At 51.2% G+C, this 15,112-nt stretch overlaps 1 protein-coding gene across 3 annotated transcripts in view; it reads left to right on the forward strand.

The window, feature by feature from the left end:
• RIMS3 (regulating synaptic membrane exocytosis 3) overlaps positions 1-15,112 on the forward strand; it is a 40,160-nt gene that overhangs the window by 23,391 nt on the left and 1,657 nt on the right. For all 3 annotated transcript variants that reach the window (XM_010862705.1, XM_010862706.1, XM_010862707.1), the window contains 5 exons: positions 4,123-4,264; positions 7,716-7,828; positions 11,353-11,454; positions 11,796-11,935; positions 12,870-15,110. In XM_010862705.1, the coding sequence (XP_010861007.1) occupies positions 4,123-4,264; positions 7,716-7,828; positions 11,353-11,454; positions 11,796-11,935; positions 12,870-13,082 (710 nt within the window). In that variant the 3' untranslated portion in view covers positions 13,083-15,110. The remainder of the gene's footprint in view (positions 1-4,122; positions 4,265-7,715; positions 7,829-11,352; positions 11,455-11,795; positions 11,936-12,869; positions 15,111-15,112) is intronic.

Here is a 15,112-nt window from a genome sequence, read left to right on the forward strand (position 1 = left end):
ATCTGGGGAGAATGAATGCTCCTCGAGACTCCCAGTTGGGGCTGGGGGTGGGGGGGGGATTTTTCCAGGCCTTAAAATAGATTTTTACAAAGCCCTCCACAGGAGCATGTGGGATGGTCTTTTCCAGCAATCAAGCTGCGATGTGGTTTCTGGCTCAAAGAAATGCCAGACATGGAGGGGGCTTGAGATTATTATCAGCATCCCTGGGTGGGCATGGCCCCTGTGAATGTGCCTGATAAAAGGGAGTCGGGGAGATGGGGATCTAAGAATCTAGGAGTTGGGCTAGAACAGGACCAAGGGGGTGAGATTAAGGTTGGGAAACTAGATTAGGACAGTGGAGGAGGTATTGGGCCCCAGGAGGCTGGCTTTAGGAAACCAAGCCCTGCTGATCCCTGGCTGAATTGGCTGATTCAGCTTTAGACCCAAAGGTCACTTCATGCCCAGATGCTTTGGAGAGACAGCGTTCCAAGGCCAGGGCAAGTGCCTGAGTCACGGAAAGACATGTCAGTGATGTGCCTGGGACTGTCCACCTACCCAGACTCCACAGTCAGCAGGCAGGGATAGCAGACACCAGGATGACCTCCAGCCTTTTAGAGGAACAATCAACAGTGGGGTTTCTGAATCACTTGTCTCTGCAGCGTGCAAGGGCATGGATGGAGGCCTGGGGAGGGGGGCAGGGGAATTGCCCACTGCCCTTTTAACTGAAGGCCTCTGTGAATCATCCAGTTGCCAAATGTCAGAGCAGAAAGGGGCCCTGGAGACCCTCTGGTCTGGTGTACTCATTTCATTGATGAGGCATCTGAGCCTGGAAAAGATAAGAACTTTAAATTGACCTTCAGAGAGAACCCTGTCATTAACTACCGGGGCAGCTTAGGCAAGCTGCTTCACCTCTGTGAGCCCGCTTCCTCATTTATAGCTTGAGGACAATAATACATGCCTTGCTGAATTGTCCAGGGGACTGAATGAGATAGGATGTGTAGAGGTACCCCCACCTCTTGCCTGATACATAGTAGATACTTGGTAAATTGTTGGTTATTATTACTGATGGTCACACAGTAGGGCCAAAAAAGAAGTGACTTCTTTAGCCACCCCTTGCTTGTAGCACACTCCCCTCCCATCTACAATTCCTTGTCCCTGTTTTTTTTCTCCCAGGCCTTGGGGTTGCCAGTGTCCCAGTTTAGAACCCATCCTCCTGGATGGACAGTCTGGCCTCAGAGGGAGGTATGGGGCTGATCACTGTGGGCACTGGCCCTGGAAGCTCTGTTCCGGGGTAAGATTCTAGCAGTATGACCCTGCTGCCCCTTCTGGGATGGCCCAGTTCCCTGAAGGACAGGGCTGTGTAAAGTGGGGACAGACCCCTCTCTGGGACCCAGTCTTCTGGGTTCTGGGTCTGCCCATCACAGGATCTTCCATACCTCTCATTGACTTGAGCCTTGCCCATTCCCTCCTCTTCATTTCAAAGCCTGGATGATTGCACCAGCCTCCCCTCTAGTTCCCTTGCTTTTTGCCTGTTCCTTCCATTTTATTTTCCTCATGTTGTCCTAGAAAGGCCTCCAAAAACTCACCCTGAAACTTTAGAGGACTAGTCCTGGCTCTCACTTGAGGGACCTTGAGAAATTCACTTTCCCTCTGGGCCTCTGTTTCTTCTGTAAAATGGTGGTTAAAAGTCTGTCTCCCAGCTTCCTTCTAGATCTAACATTCTTTAGGTTGTGGGAGCAGAGAGGAAAGTGGGGTCAGAGTTTTGGGTTCCCAGGATACAGGTGGGTTCTGGCCTGGCCTTCAGCTGGGTCCACACAGGGCCATCTTTGGCTGTTCTTGCCTTTGATCAAACAGAGCTTCTCTGTTCAGTACCAAGGACAGCTGCTGCCTCGCTCTGGGCTCTGGAGTCTGGACCAGGGTGGGGCAAGGGCTCAGGATCGTTCCAGGAGATCCCCTGAGGAATGCTGCTGGAGGCTGACTTCCTCTTCCTTGTCTGTGGTGGGATAGATGGGATGGCTCCTGGAGTCTGTTGGTCCCCAAGGACCACAAAATTGTTGCAAGCAACTTGGTCCAATTCTCTAGGGAGAGAGGCTACGTAAAATTACTTCCTAGATCAACAGGGTTCAGATACTGGACTGGTGTGAGACCAGTAGAGGAATTTTCACTGAGGTTGCAAGACCTTCCTTCCCACCCAGAGACGTAGGGTCTGGACTTTAGGGTCCTCATCTGTGAAATGACAGGGGCATTTCAGGATTCTGTGACTCCCCTAAGCAGGGGCTCACAGTAGGTCGGGCAGCTCAAAGAAAATAAACCTTAAAATGGGTCAAAGCTTTCCTAAGCTCTAGAAGTGGGGGGTTTGGGGTCATGAGTAGTAAGGTTCTGACATCAGCTCAGGGTATATGTTGGGGGGATTTGAGGTGAAGGAGGATAAAGTGTGGCCTCCACAGACCCTTCTGTCTTCTAACTGGATTAGAGGGGCTGTGGCAGTTAGGAGCAAGGGACAGGGCAAGTCTCCCCCACCTATAATTATTGCCCAGTCCTGTGTGTGATGGGACACACACTATTTGTGGATTTGCATCCATATATATGATCGAGCAGATGGGTCCATCTGCTAGTGCTGTGGTGTGAAGGTCACATGCGTGTGGCAAACCATGTCTTGTGTACATATGACAAAGACTTGGTAGGACCATTTGTGACTATGTGATTGATGTATGACACATGACCTTGGATGTGAGATCACTGCATCAATATATGTGATTGTTGGCAGTGTGTGTGCCTGAGTAAAAGAAATGCATGAGCTAATATGACTCTGTGTGAATGTGTGTGTGTGTAAGAGACACAGACACTGATGGTGTTACTGATTCCTGGATAGAGGCTATTCCAATATCCCAGAAGCTAGCGAGGTTTCAGAGAAGACATGCCTCCTTACCAGCACCCCACTGCCAGTCCCCCACCCCACTCACCAGTGCTGCTGCCCCTCTCAGCCTTTCCTCTCCCAGTGGGACTTCCTGAAAAATAAGTAGGGCCAAGCAGGAGGGTAAAGTCCCTGTTTCTCCCAGGCTGAGGTCTTGAACACCCTCTCCCAACCCACAGCTGGGTGTGAGTGGGAATTGCCAGGGTGACCAGCTCTACCTTCCCTGCCTCACCCTGGCCTCTCCCCATCACTGTAAGCACCACTTCCTTCCCCATCAAGCTCCTCAGGCATACAAGCTCCAGGAGGGGAAGTCCCTGCAAACCCACACACTGTCTTCTGCCCCCACACTGCCCCAGCCCTGCCCCCAGGAGGAGAGAGTGTCTAGAGGGACCACACTGCAATGCTGAGGAGGTTGCCATGGAAACCAGGCAGGATGGTACACTGCTCAGAGAAGCAAAGTGTCCCATGTTCCTTGCAGGACAAAAGAGGGGGGTTAGAGATGTCAAGCCCACCCCCGCCCCCCACGGGAGGTACGGAGACACTGAGGGTAAGCTCTCAACACACAGCTTCTGAGGTTCTTCTGTAGACCTCTTCCTCAAAGCCAAAATCAGTTCAGGTCAACCTAGCAGTCTCTCTCTGACTTCTTTCTCTAGTGGCCTCTCCACACACAACCCCCTTCACATTCAGAGCCACATTGACAATGGGTGTTAGTTTGTGAGTGGCCAGAGTTTGTGTGGATTTTTTTTTTATATAGGACCTGTGAAGGTTTCACGGAGGTGGTTTGTGATCTCCGGGAGTGATAGGGCTCATGACAGTACTTGGAAAATGAAAAACAAATCTGAGGATTCTGGAGAAAGCAAACTTTCCAGAAGAAGAAACTTAACCCTTTGGGTCAAGGGCTGAGATTGAGTGGGAAGGTGTGGGTCAGGGGATCCTGGTGAGGATGAGGCTGAGGGACAAGGGCTGAATTCTGCTGACTCCCCACCCATAGCCCCAACATCTCCATTGTGCCTTCAGCCATCCTTCTCATCTACTTTGCGTCACTGCGCTGAGCAGGATCAGGGGTCAGGCTGTGGGCTGGCTCTAGAGGTCATCTCAGATTGCCACTGCCTCCAGTCAGAACCCTGCCTATTCTGTACCCTCCCAAGAGGTTGACTTCAGCAGTGATCTCAGCGAAACCTCATCAGCGATCTGACCTTCTTCCCTCTCTGTGCTTCGGGGGGTCACAGAAGGGGCCACCAAGAAACTGCGCAGCAACATCCGGCGGAGCACAGAGACGGGCGTTGCCGTGGAGATGCGGAGTCGGGTCCCTCGCCAGGGCAGCCGGGAGTCCACAGACGGGAGCACCAACAGCAATAGCTCCGATGGCACGTGCGTTCAGCCCACCCCCACCGTGTCCCCACCCTCCACCTGGGTCTTCTGGTCACCAGCGCAGGGTTGGAAAATATGGTTGGGTTTGCAGGCCAGATATCTGAGTTCCTCTGTACTCCTGCCTCCCTCTGTCCCCGTCCCCTGGACACCGGCTGCCTGGGCCCCAGTCTCCCTATTGCTCCTGGCCGCTTTTCCCCATCAGAATACTCCAGTGGCCCAAGAGCAGCCCATCCCTCTGGTATGTTTCATGCCTCCCACCTCCCAGGGCTTACGTGCCCTTCCACTCCAGGGGAGAGAGCTAGAAAGGATATGGGCTTCTAAAATCTTTTAAATGCAAAACAGCTGGTACAGCTCAGATGAATGGCATTCTCACAGGTGGACTTACTGTGAGATATATATAATCTCACATACATATATATATAACATAAATATATATGTTAAATATATTTCTTACATATGCATATGGGTTGCAGTCAAAAATTTGAAAGTCTCTGGGTTAGATATTCCCTTGATCTCTTCAAATCTATGAAATGATGGATATATGATTAAGATGTTCTGAATCAGCTTCATTAAGGCTCAATAATTTCAGAATTCTATGGCCCCATTATTTGAGATTCTATGATCATGTCTCACTACTATGCCTGCTTCTGTGAATGCGAGTAGCTGCTTGGATTTATCTTACCATATGCAGGGCATTGCTGGCTCTTCAGATCAGGGCCTCTTATTCTGCGATCTACCAGTCAAAAACAGTGTCTCAGTCAATACAGCAACCCTCAGGGATGTTGGTGCTACCAGTATCTCCATTTTACAAGTGGAGAAACTGAGGCACGGGAAGAGGGTATGGCACCTTCCCAAGGTCACAGCTATAAAGTGGTAGTGGAGTCAGGTTTTGAATTAAGGACATTCGACCCTAAAATCTTTGTTCACAATCTCAGCACTGTCGATACTAAGCTCCTGAAATTCTGTGACCTCAAGAGTTATATTTCCCTTTGTTGTTATCCTTTCTCTTTTTTAAAAAAACTGAAGTATAGTTGATTTACAATATTATGTTTCAGGTATATAGAAAAGTGATTTGATGATGTATATGTCTATATTATTTTTATGATTCTTTTCCATGATAGTTTATTACAAGATATTGAGTGTAGTGCCCTGTTTATAGTTTAATATGGTAGGGTATATCTGTTAATCCCATATGCATAATTTATCCCTCCATCCCTCCCCTCTGGTAGCCATTATGTTTGTTTTCTATGTCTGTTTCTGTTTTGTAAATAAGTTCATTTGTGCTGTTTTTTAGATCTCACGATATATGGTATCTGTCTTTCTCTGTCTCACCTAATTCACTTAGTGTGATAGTCTCCAGGTCCATCCAGGTTGCTACAAATGGCATTGTTTCACTCTTTTTTTATGGCTGAGTAGTGTCCCATTGTATGGGATACATTTTATATATATATATAGATAGATAGATATTTGTGGATATATAGTACACCCACCTTCTTTATCCATTCATTTGTTGATGGACATTTTGATTGTTTCCACATCTTGGCTATTGTGAATAGTGCTGCTTATGAACATAGGGATCATGCCTACTTTTTTTTACATGTGCACACTATATTTACTTATTCACTTTATTATTTATTTTTGGCTGCACTGGGGCTTTGTTGCTGCCTGTGGGCTTTCTGTGGTTGCGGTGCAAGGGCTTCTCACTGCAGTTGCTTCTCTGAACACAGGCTGTAGGCACATGGGGTTCAGTAATTGCAGCACAGAGGCTCGTTAGTCATGACTCTCAGACCCCAGAGCGTGCAGGGCTCAGTACTTGTGGTGCATGGGCTTAGTTGCTCTGCAGCATATGGAATCTTCCGGGACCAGGGATCAAACCTGCATCCCCTGCATTGGCAGGCGGGTTCCTAGCCACTGCACCACCAGGGAGGTCCATCATGCCCGCTTTTGATATTGTGTGGGATGGGTGTCTAGCCTTGGGAATACTGAGTTAAAAGGTGCGCTAGTGTTCTTATTGTGATGAGAAATATTTCATCATATATATGTATTCACAAGGCATGTTCAGTAAACTCCCTCTGGGCCATTGATATGTCTGAGACCTAAGAAGTTGAAATAACTTAGCAAACCTGCGAAGTAACTTTTGGTTCTATTGAGATGATGACTTTTATAACCAGCCTGTGTTTTACAGATCTGTGGAGTTTTTGAGGCAAGTGCGTGAATCAAGACTGTCAGCTATTCATTTAAATTTTTCAGATCCCACTATCCAAAAAACATGATGTTAGACTACTGCTAACTCTGGCCAATAAAAATGGATGGGCCTAAAAGCCCCTTCCTAGAGAGCGGAGGCTGAGCCTGGCAAGGGAGAGACACAGGCCCTTCTGATAAGTGTATTCAGCCTGTCTCCCCTTCCTCCCTGTCTCTGGCCAAAGGGGACTCAGGCCAAAGGGTCCAACGGGGGGTTGCTCCTGGGCCAGCCTTTTCTCTCTCGAGGCAGGAGCCTGGGCTGTCCTAGGAGATCTGGGAATATCCTGTGATCCATTATAGCCCCTGGGCAGTTCTGGGCCAGCCCTCCCACACCTGTCCTTTCTCTGCTGGCCACACCCAGAACATCTAGGCTTGAGGACATGCAAAAGTAGCACATTTCCTATGACGGTCACACCAGCAGCGGCAATAACTGCTGCCGATCGTTTCCTGTCTGTCTGGAACTTCTCCTGCTCCCTCTGCCCTAATCCTCACCATCGCCCTGGATGCATTGAGTGTCAGCTCTGTTTTGTAGGCAAGACAAGTCTCTTACCTCTTGGAGCGTCCGTTTTCTCATCTGTAAAACTGGATTATAGCTCCTGCCACCCACAGTGGTTGTGCAGATGAAATGATACCCATCTGGAGCTTGTAGTACACTGTTGGCATCTGGCCAACTTTCAATCACTGTCAGTTTTTCTCACAACTATTTCCACCCACAGCCATGGACCACCCCCCCCCCCCAACACTTGTCATTAATCTCAACCCTGTAATTGTGTTATTTCGGTCTCAGTTACTGTTTAGGGCACCACCTGACATTCCTGACTTGGATTTCAAAGTCATAGTCAACTCAACCTGTTTTTGGAACTTGCTCCAGGCATTGAAATATCTGACCTTTGTCTCTGGTTCTTGCCATTAACACCCCTGGTGAGGACACAAAGTATCTCGCAAGTCCTGCCTTTTCAGGGTCACCTTAGAAATCCTAGCACTTGAAGATTTAATATCATGATGGTTAGTCTCTTTGCTCAAGTGACATCAAAGCCTTTTTCTGTAACGTGCAGAAATGAACAGTTCTGTTTTCCCCAGTCACAGTGGCATACTTTCAGTATGTCCAGGGGAGATTGGGGCACAGAGGGAGTACCCAGTGCCCCAGGGCCAGCGCTACTGCGTCCCGCCACCCAGATGCCCTCACATACCCCCCTGCCCCCTTCTTCAGGTTCATCTTCCCCACCACCCGGCTTGGGGCCGAAAGCCAGTTCAGCGATTTCCTGGATGGGCTGGGACCAGCCCAGATTGTGGGGCGACAGACACTGGCAACACCACCGATGGGTGAGTCTTCTTCTTTTATTTATTATTTATTGTAATCTTGGCTGCGCTGGGTCTTCATTGCTACACATGAGCTTTCTCTGGTTGCAGCCAGTGAGGGCAGCTCTCTAGATGGGGTGCTCAGACTTCTCCTTGCAGTGGCTTCCCTGTTATGGAGCACGGGCTCTAAGGCTCTCGGGCTTCCATTGTTGTGGCGCATCGGCTTAGTTGCCCTGAGGCAAGTGGAGTCTTCCTGCAGGAGGGATTGAACCCACGTCCCCTGCATTGGCAGGCAGATTCTTAACCATTGGACCATCAGGGAAGTCCTGGGTGAGTCTTCTTAAAGGCAGGGTGAGTAGGGCAGTGGCAGCCAAGCAGCAGACCAGGTGAGCTCAGCAGGGGCCCCACATGATGCAGTACAAGCTGCAGAAAGGAGCCCTCACTCCAGCTCTTATGCCAGTGAGGAGGCGTCAGCATAGCGAGCCTCAGTCCCTCCCACGGCAGAGAGGAGAGGGGTTCCAGCCTTTCTCTGCTGGCCACACTGCAGCAGCTTTTCTGGCACATTCCCGCCCTCACATCACCACTCTCACCCACTATCTCACCACCTACCATGCGCCCAGCAGTGCTAGTGCCAGGCATAAGATGGTGAACAAAGATTATCATGGCATCGACGTCCACGGAGTCTGCTCTGTCACTGATTCTTTGTGGGACCTTGGGCAAGTCACATCCCTTCTGTGAGCCTCAGTTTGCTCATCTGTAAGATGGGAATAATAATGCCTGCCTTAGTTCTGCAATCTGAAGACTATTTTTTGAGTCCCTGTTTGATGCCTTGCATGAAATAGTTCATTTACGCCTTAGGAACCGTGTCTTATTTGACTTGCTACTTCTAACAGTGCCTGGCACCTAGAAGCCTTTTGGTAATTTTCTCATCCCTCCTCGCAGTAGCTAGCAAGTACTCCCTATGGTCTATTCTTGGTCCTCTTAGCTGCAGTTCTGGCTCCTTCCCCCTCTCTCTCCCTCAGATTCTGGCTGTGTTGGCTTCAAGCAGCAGCTCCCAGGCTAGCTTCCCTAGAGATGCCTGCTCGCCTCCACCCCTCCCTCCCCATCAGTCTGACCTGAGCAGTGTCTGACCCAGACGTCTGCACTCAGCCCTCGCATAGACAGTTTCTAACCTTCGACCTCACAGCAAATGAGAAAGTTGAGTGCAGACAGTGCCCTGCTGTGACCATGCAGTGGAGCTGACATTCCATTCCAGGCCAGGACTCCTCCCACTGCACTGCCCTGTCTTCCTGGAAACGGCTCACACAGGAGCCTTTGTCTACTGGAAGAGGGGTCCATAGGGACTCTCAGAGGGTAAGTGGCAGTTCCCATCTGGCTCTTGGGTGGGATTTGGCTAATTCCCAATCCTTGCTTTCAGGCTTTTAAGGGCCTGGAGAGTCTGATTTTTCCAGCTCTAGGCCCAGCCAAGGGCTGGGTGGCGGTGAGAAAAACCAGCCACTTGCACAAGGCTTATGCGCCATCTCAGCCTGGAACACTCGTGTATGGCGCCCCCTGGTGTCCTAAGTTGGGAAGGACAGGTTTGCATTGGCTCTCCTTGTTGGGGGTATTACGTTGAGAGTTGCTGCTGCTGCTAAGTCGCTTGAGTCGTGTCCGACTCTGCGCGACCCCATAGATGGCAGCCCACCAGGCTTCCCCGTCCCTGGGATTCTCCAGGCAAGAACACTGGAGTGGGTTGCCATTTCCTTCTCCAATGCATGAAAGTGAAAAGTGAAAGTGAAGTCGCTCAGTCGTGTCCGACTCTTAGCGACCCCATGTACCGCAGCCCACCAGGCTCCTCCGTCCATGGGATTTTCCAGGCAAGAGTACTGCAGTGGGGTGCCATTGCCTTCTCCTAACAGTGAGAGTTAAGATTAATTAATTCCTGAGACCTCCCCCTCCCCATTCTGCACGGGGAGGTCAGGAATAGCTAGAGGGAGAGGGATGAATTGCAGGATGTATCCTGAAAGTCCTAAGTCCCCATCTTCCAAAGTGTGCAAATGCGCAGTGGCGTAATGGCTCAGAGACTCTGAAATGGGTGGCTGAGCCCAAAGTCTGGCCCATTTGAAATTTTCTGCATCAGGCTTATGATTCTGAACCCCCTTTTTTGGCCACGCAGCATGCAGGATTTTAATTCCCTGACCAGGAGTCAAACCCATGCCTCTGCAGTGGAAGCAGAGTCTTAACCACTGGACTGCCGGAGAATTCCCTCTGTACTCCTCTGAAGGACGTCCCAAGTGACTAGCAAAGATGGGCACAATAAAGGACAGAAATGGTATGGACCTAACAGAAGCAGAAGATATTAAGAAGAGGTGGCAAGAATATACAGAACTATACAAAAAAGATCTTAATGACCCGGGGAAACAATGGAAACAGTGACAGACTTTATTTTCTTGGGCTCCAAAATCACTGCAGATGGTAACCACAGCCATAAAATTAAAAGACTCTTGCTCCTTGGAAGAAAAGCTATGACAAATCTAGACTGTGTATTAAAAAGCAGAGACATTACTTTGCAAACAAAAGTCCATCTAGTCAAAGCCATGGTTTTTCCAGTAGTCATGTATGGATGTGAGAGTTGGACCATAAAGAAGGCTGAACACTGAAGAACTGATGCTTTTGAGCTGTGGTGTTGGAAAAGACTCTTGAGAGTCCCTTGGACTGCAAGGAGATCAAATCAGTCAATCCTAAAGGAAATCAATCCTCAATATTCATTGGAAGGACTGATGCTGAAGCTGAAGCTCTAGTACTTTGGCCACCTGGTGCCAAGAGCCAACTCATTAGAAAAGACCCTAATGCTGGGAAAGATTGAAGGCAGGAAAAGGGGATGACAGAGAATGAGATGGTTGGATGGTATCACTGACTCAATGAACACGAGTTTGAGCAAGCTCCAGGAGATGGGGAAGCTCAGGGAAGCCTGGTGTGCTATAGTCCATGGGGTTGCAAAGAGTTGGACATGACTGAGCGACTAAACAACAACAACTCTGTACTGGGACATCTCCTGCTTTCCTCCCATCCTTTGTCAAGGGTGGGAACAGGCCCTTGTTTCCGGGGCGTGCCTCATGGCCTGGCAGTCTTGTATCTTGTCAGCTCTCCAAACTGATATTAAGTATCTGCTTGACGTTTATTTAGGGGAGTAGCTGATGGCCACTGTGTAGATGGTGAAGACATCTATTGAGCACACAGCCTCCCCTGTCTTCCTGATACAGAAATCTGTCCCCAAACTTGCTATTCCTCTCAGTGAAACAGAGCCCCCTCCCTTCTCCCATCCCAGCTTACCTTTGTGATTCCCTAAGCAGGGCCGTGGAGGGTCACGCCCCCACCCCACCCCAAGGGCCCTATCAAAACATTTCTCAACTGCTTTAAATTGGCCTCTGGAGAGCAGCTCCAGCGCATGCAGTTTTTGTCCTTCTTGTGCCCTTTCCGTGCTGGAGCATCCTCTGCAGACTGCATGCTGTGGGCCAGCCTGCCCCTTGGTCTGACTCTGCCTTGACGGTCCTCCTTCTCCCTTGCAGGGGATGTGCACATTGCCATCATGGACCGGAGTGGCCAGCTGGAGGTGGAAGTGATTGAGGCTCGGGGTCTGACCCCCAAACCTGGCTCCAAATCCCTCCCAGGTGAGGCAGAGCAGCTGAGATGAGGGATCTTGGAAATGGGGTCCTGCCAGGGAGGGATTCACAGCTGAACTCTGGGTCTAGCAAGTCCTGGCTCCCCACTGACCTAATCAGTATTTTCAACAGTGGAGTCATGGATTGCCTGGAAGGCCAGTGGGGGGCAGGAATGGGAGGGGAGGACGGAGGAGTTGGTATTCGAGTCCATCTTGTCCACCTGCTGTCCACTGGTCAGCTCCTCCTGTTTACCCTGCTCCCCTCCAGGATCATGTGGAAGTTAGGGGAAGGGGCAGGCCACAGCAGTTTCCCCGGGACCCCTCCCCATCATGCTCTCTTCCGTCCCTCAGCCACCTATATCAAAGTTTACCTACTTGAGAACGGGGCCTGCTTGGCCAAGAAGAAGACAAAGGTGGCCAAGAAGACCTGTGACCCCCTGTACCAGCAGGCTCTGCTCTTTGACGAGGGACCGCAGGGCAAGGTGCTGCAGGTGAGCATCACGAGGCCAGGGAGCGGGGCAACTCTCAAAGACTACAGACTGTCATTTAAAATTTACTTACGGTTTATCCTGTGCCAGCACTTTAATACCCTTTACCCATTTTTTGTTACAACCTAATGAGGTGTTATTGCCTCCTGTTGATTGATAAGGAAACCAAGGTTTGGGGGGATAACTTGATTGCCCCCAGGTTGCACAGCTGGTAGGTAGAAGCAGGTTTTATTTTTTTAAGATTTTTTTGTTTTGATGTGGACCATTTTTAAAGTCTTTATTGAATTTGTTACAATATTGCTTCTGTCTTATGTTTTGGTTTTTTTTGGCCAAGAGACATGTGGTATCTTAACTCCCCAATCAGGGATCTAACCTGCACTTCCTTCAGTAGAAAGCAAATTCTTAACCACCGGACCACCAGGGAAGTCCCCTAGAAGCAGAGTTTGACCACCTTCTTCCACCAGGTGGTAATGTTTATCATCATGATCCAGCAGCAGAGCGATAGCTGTGGCCCGGGTCCTGGACTCTCAGCCTGCTTGCAGCTCTGGAAGCCTGTCATCCTGGATGCTAGGAGGCTCTGGAAGTCAGGGCCAGCTTCTAATCCCAGCTGTGCCACCAACTGCTGTGTATCTTTGGGTTAGTTGTTCGCTCTGAGCTACATTTCCTTTTTGTGGAAATGATCCGTATAGCACCTCTACCTAGATGGTTGTAACAATGGAGAGAATATATGTAAAGTCTGTACACCATAATGCATACCATAAATGCTTAATAAGCGTGGCACACCACAAGTGCTTAATAAGTTGTTGCCTGAAGTCAGTCTGAGTTCTGCGTCTCGCAGTCCCGTGTGCCCTGGCAGTCTCTACACGGTTCCTCGGCCACCGCCCAGCCCTGGAGTTGGAGAGCTGGCTCAGCTGCTCTCTCTTCCGCCCACTGGCAGGTGATCGTCTGGGGAGACTACGGCCGCATGGATCACAAGTGCTTCATGGGCATGGCCCAGATCATGCTGGACGAGCTGGACCTGAGCGCCGCAGTCACCGGCTGGTACAAACTCTTCCCCACGTCCTCCGTGGCAGACTCTACGCTCGGCTCCCTCACCAGGCGCCTGTCCCAGTCCTCCCTGGAGAGCGCCACCAGCCCCTCGTGCTCCTAAGGACCTCAGGGAGAGGCCGGGTGCGATGTGAGAAGGGGCATGGCCGCCTCCCACCTCCCCCTGTACATAGTCTCCACGTCTTTCTGGCTCCCTTGCCCTGCTGCATGCCTGTTGGCTCCTGGGCCTGTCCCAGCTGTCTTTGGAGACTCTAGCGCGTGTGTGTGTGTTTGTGTGTGTGTGTGTCTGTGTGTGACCATGTTAGATCTATTCATTTGTCTGGGTGTAGTCTGTCTTGGTGACTATATGGGCTGAAACCCATGTCTCTCCGTGTCTCGTTGTAAAGAAACCCAAAGGAGAATTGTGTGGCCAGGACTCCCCCCGCTGAATCCAGGGGTGGAAGTGGGGGACACGGCCGTTGGCTCCTCCCGCCTGGCTCCGGGCTCAGGGCAGAGCCTGCGTGTTCCCACCCGTGCCTGTTCTTGGTGGTCTCTGCTGAGTTTTCCGTCTTGTCCTTGGTTCCACTGCTGCCTCTCCCAGCACTGCTGCTCTTTTTTGAGGAATGTAGCGTCCACTGCAGCCGGCCACACTGAGGCCCCTCTGGGAAGCCTGACACCCTCCTTTCCACCGAGCTCTCCAGCCGCTCTTCCACCGAATGCACCCACAGCATGTAGCAGCTCACCTAGGGCCCTGGCCAGGGCCCCGGGGAGCAGAAGATGCTGGGGAGCTGAGGGCTTGGAGATCGCTTTCTCCCTCCAGCTGGCACCTCCCCCTTCCTAAAAGTGAGATCCGAGGGGGTGTTGGTTCCCAGGGCTGCAGGCCAGCTACCTTGGCAGGAAGTGCGGGTGCCTCCTTTTGCATTGTTCACCTCCCGTCTCCCTTTAAGCCTCCTTGCTTCCGACATGCCAAAGGAGCTATCCCAGTGGACCCCAGGAGGTGCGGACTGGATGGTCTTAACCTGCAAGAGGTTGGCCTCAGAGGGGGTGTTGTCCGCCAGAGTGGGCAGCCCCTGACAACACCCATGTCCTTCCCAGGCTCTGAGGGTGGTCCTGTGCCCCTCAGGGCTCATCCTGAAGGGGCCTGGCTTGTTGAGGGGCCATGGAGGGCGGAGCTGCTGGCAGGAAGGAGGAGGGCTGGGACTGACTTGCTCTAAGAATCCTGTCCAACCTTCAGGGATTAGCTGCATGAAGCTGACTATTAGGGGCTCTATTTTTTTTTTTTTTTTTTGCTCATTTCCAGACCAGGGTCTGTGTTTGAGAGCTCAGACTTTCTGAAGCTCCAACCTCTGGGCTCCCGCACAGCCTGGTTCTACACTCTATAGACCATGACAGTCACCAGCTCTGTACAAGCAATACTCACCCCCTCGGCCTCCCTGCCTCCCGCGCCTCTGCCGCTGCCCTCCGGAGAGTAGCCGGGCCTGCTCTTGACGCCACACCTGTCTCTGCTGTCTTTCCACCTTTGTCTGGTTGGAGCTTTCCAAAGCCACTCAAACCCTGACCTGATTGGACAGCTGGGCCCCTGGGGGTGGGCACCAGGGCCTGGACTGGACCTTGTGAGATGCCGGCTGGGAATCCTGAAGTCTGGCTCGGGAGCCCAAATCTGTCCCTCTGCCTCCTCGGGTCTAGTGTGAAAGGCGAGAGGTTGCCCAGGAGATGGACATGGCGGGGTCAAGGTCTGGGGCCCCCCTGCCCCTTCCCCATACCTCACCCCCGAGCACGGCATGACTTTCACCCACATACGTGGGGGGAGCCATGGGGAGGTGCTTGGACTCCATTCATCACAAAGCCAGGTGGACATGGGGATGGATGCTGAGGCAGGGACATGGAGGCAGAGGCTCTGAGACAGACCCTTCTCCACCAAGGGGTTTCCTTTTCTGGCAGGATCTGCATGGGGCTGAAGCCAGGGCCTGACCACCTCCCTCCCAAGAAAACTGCCCACGGACAAAATGTGGGTGAGGGCAATAAGAACTAACAAAACGAGAGCCTGGGCTGACTCCTGCCAGAGCCGGACGGGAACTGTTGTGTTTGTGGAGAGAGAGAGAGAGGAGACAGCTGGGTTGAGTTTTCTCTTTCTCAGAAATTCTCTTCTGACAT

This window comes from Bison bison, unplaced genomic scaffold, assembly GCF_000754665.1.
Source record: "Bison bison bison isolate TAMUID 2011002044 unplaced genomic scaffold, Bison_UMD1.0 scf7180017864484, whole genome shotgun sequence".
NCBI classification, from domain to species: Eukaryota; Metazoa; Chordata; class Mammalia; order Artiodactyla; family Bovidae; genus Bison; species Bison bison.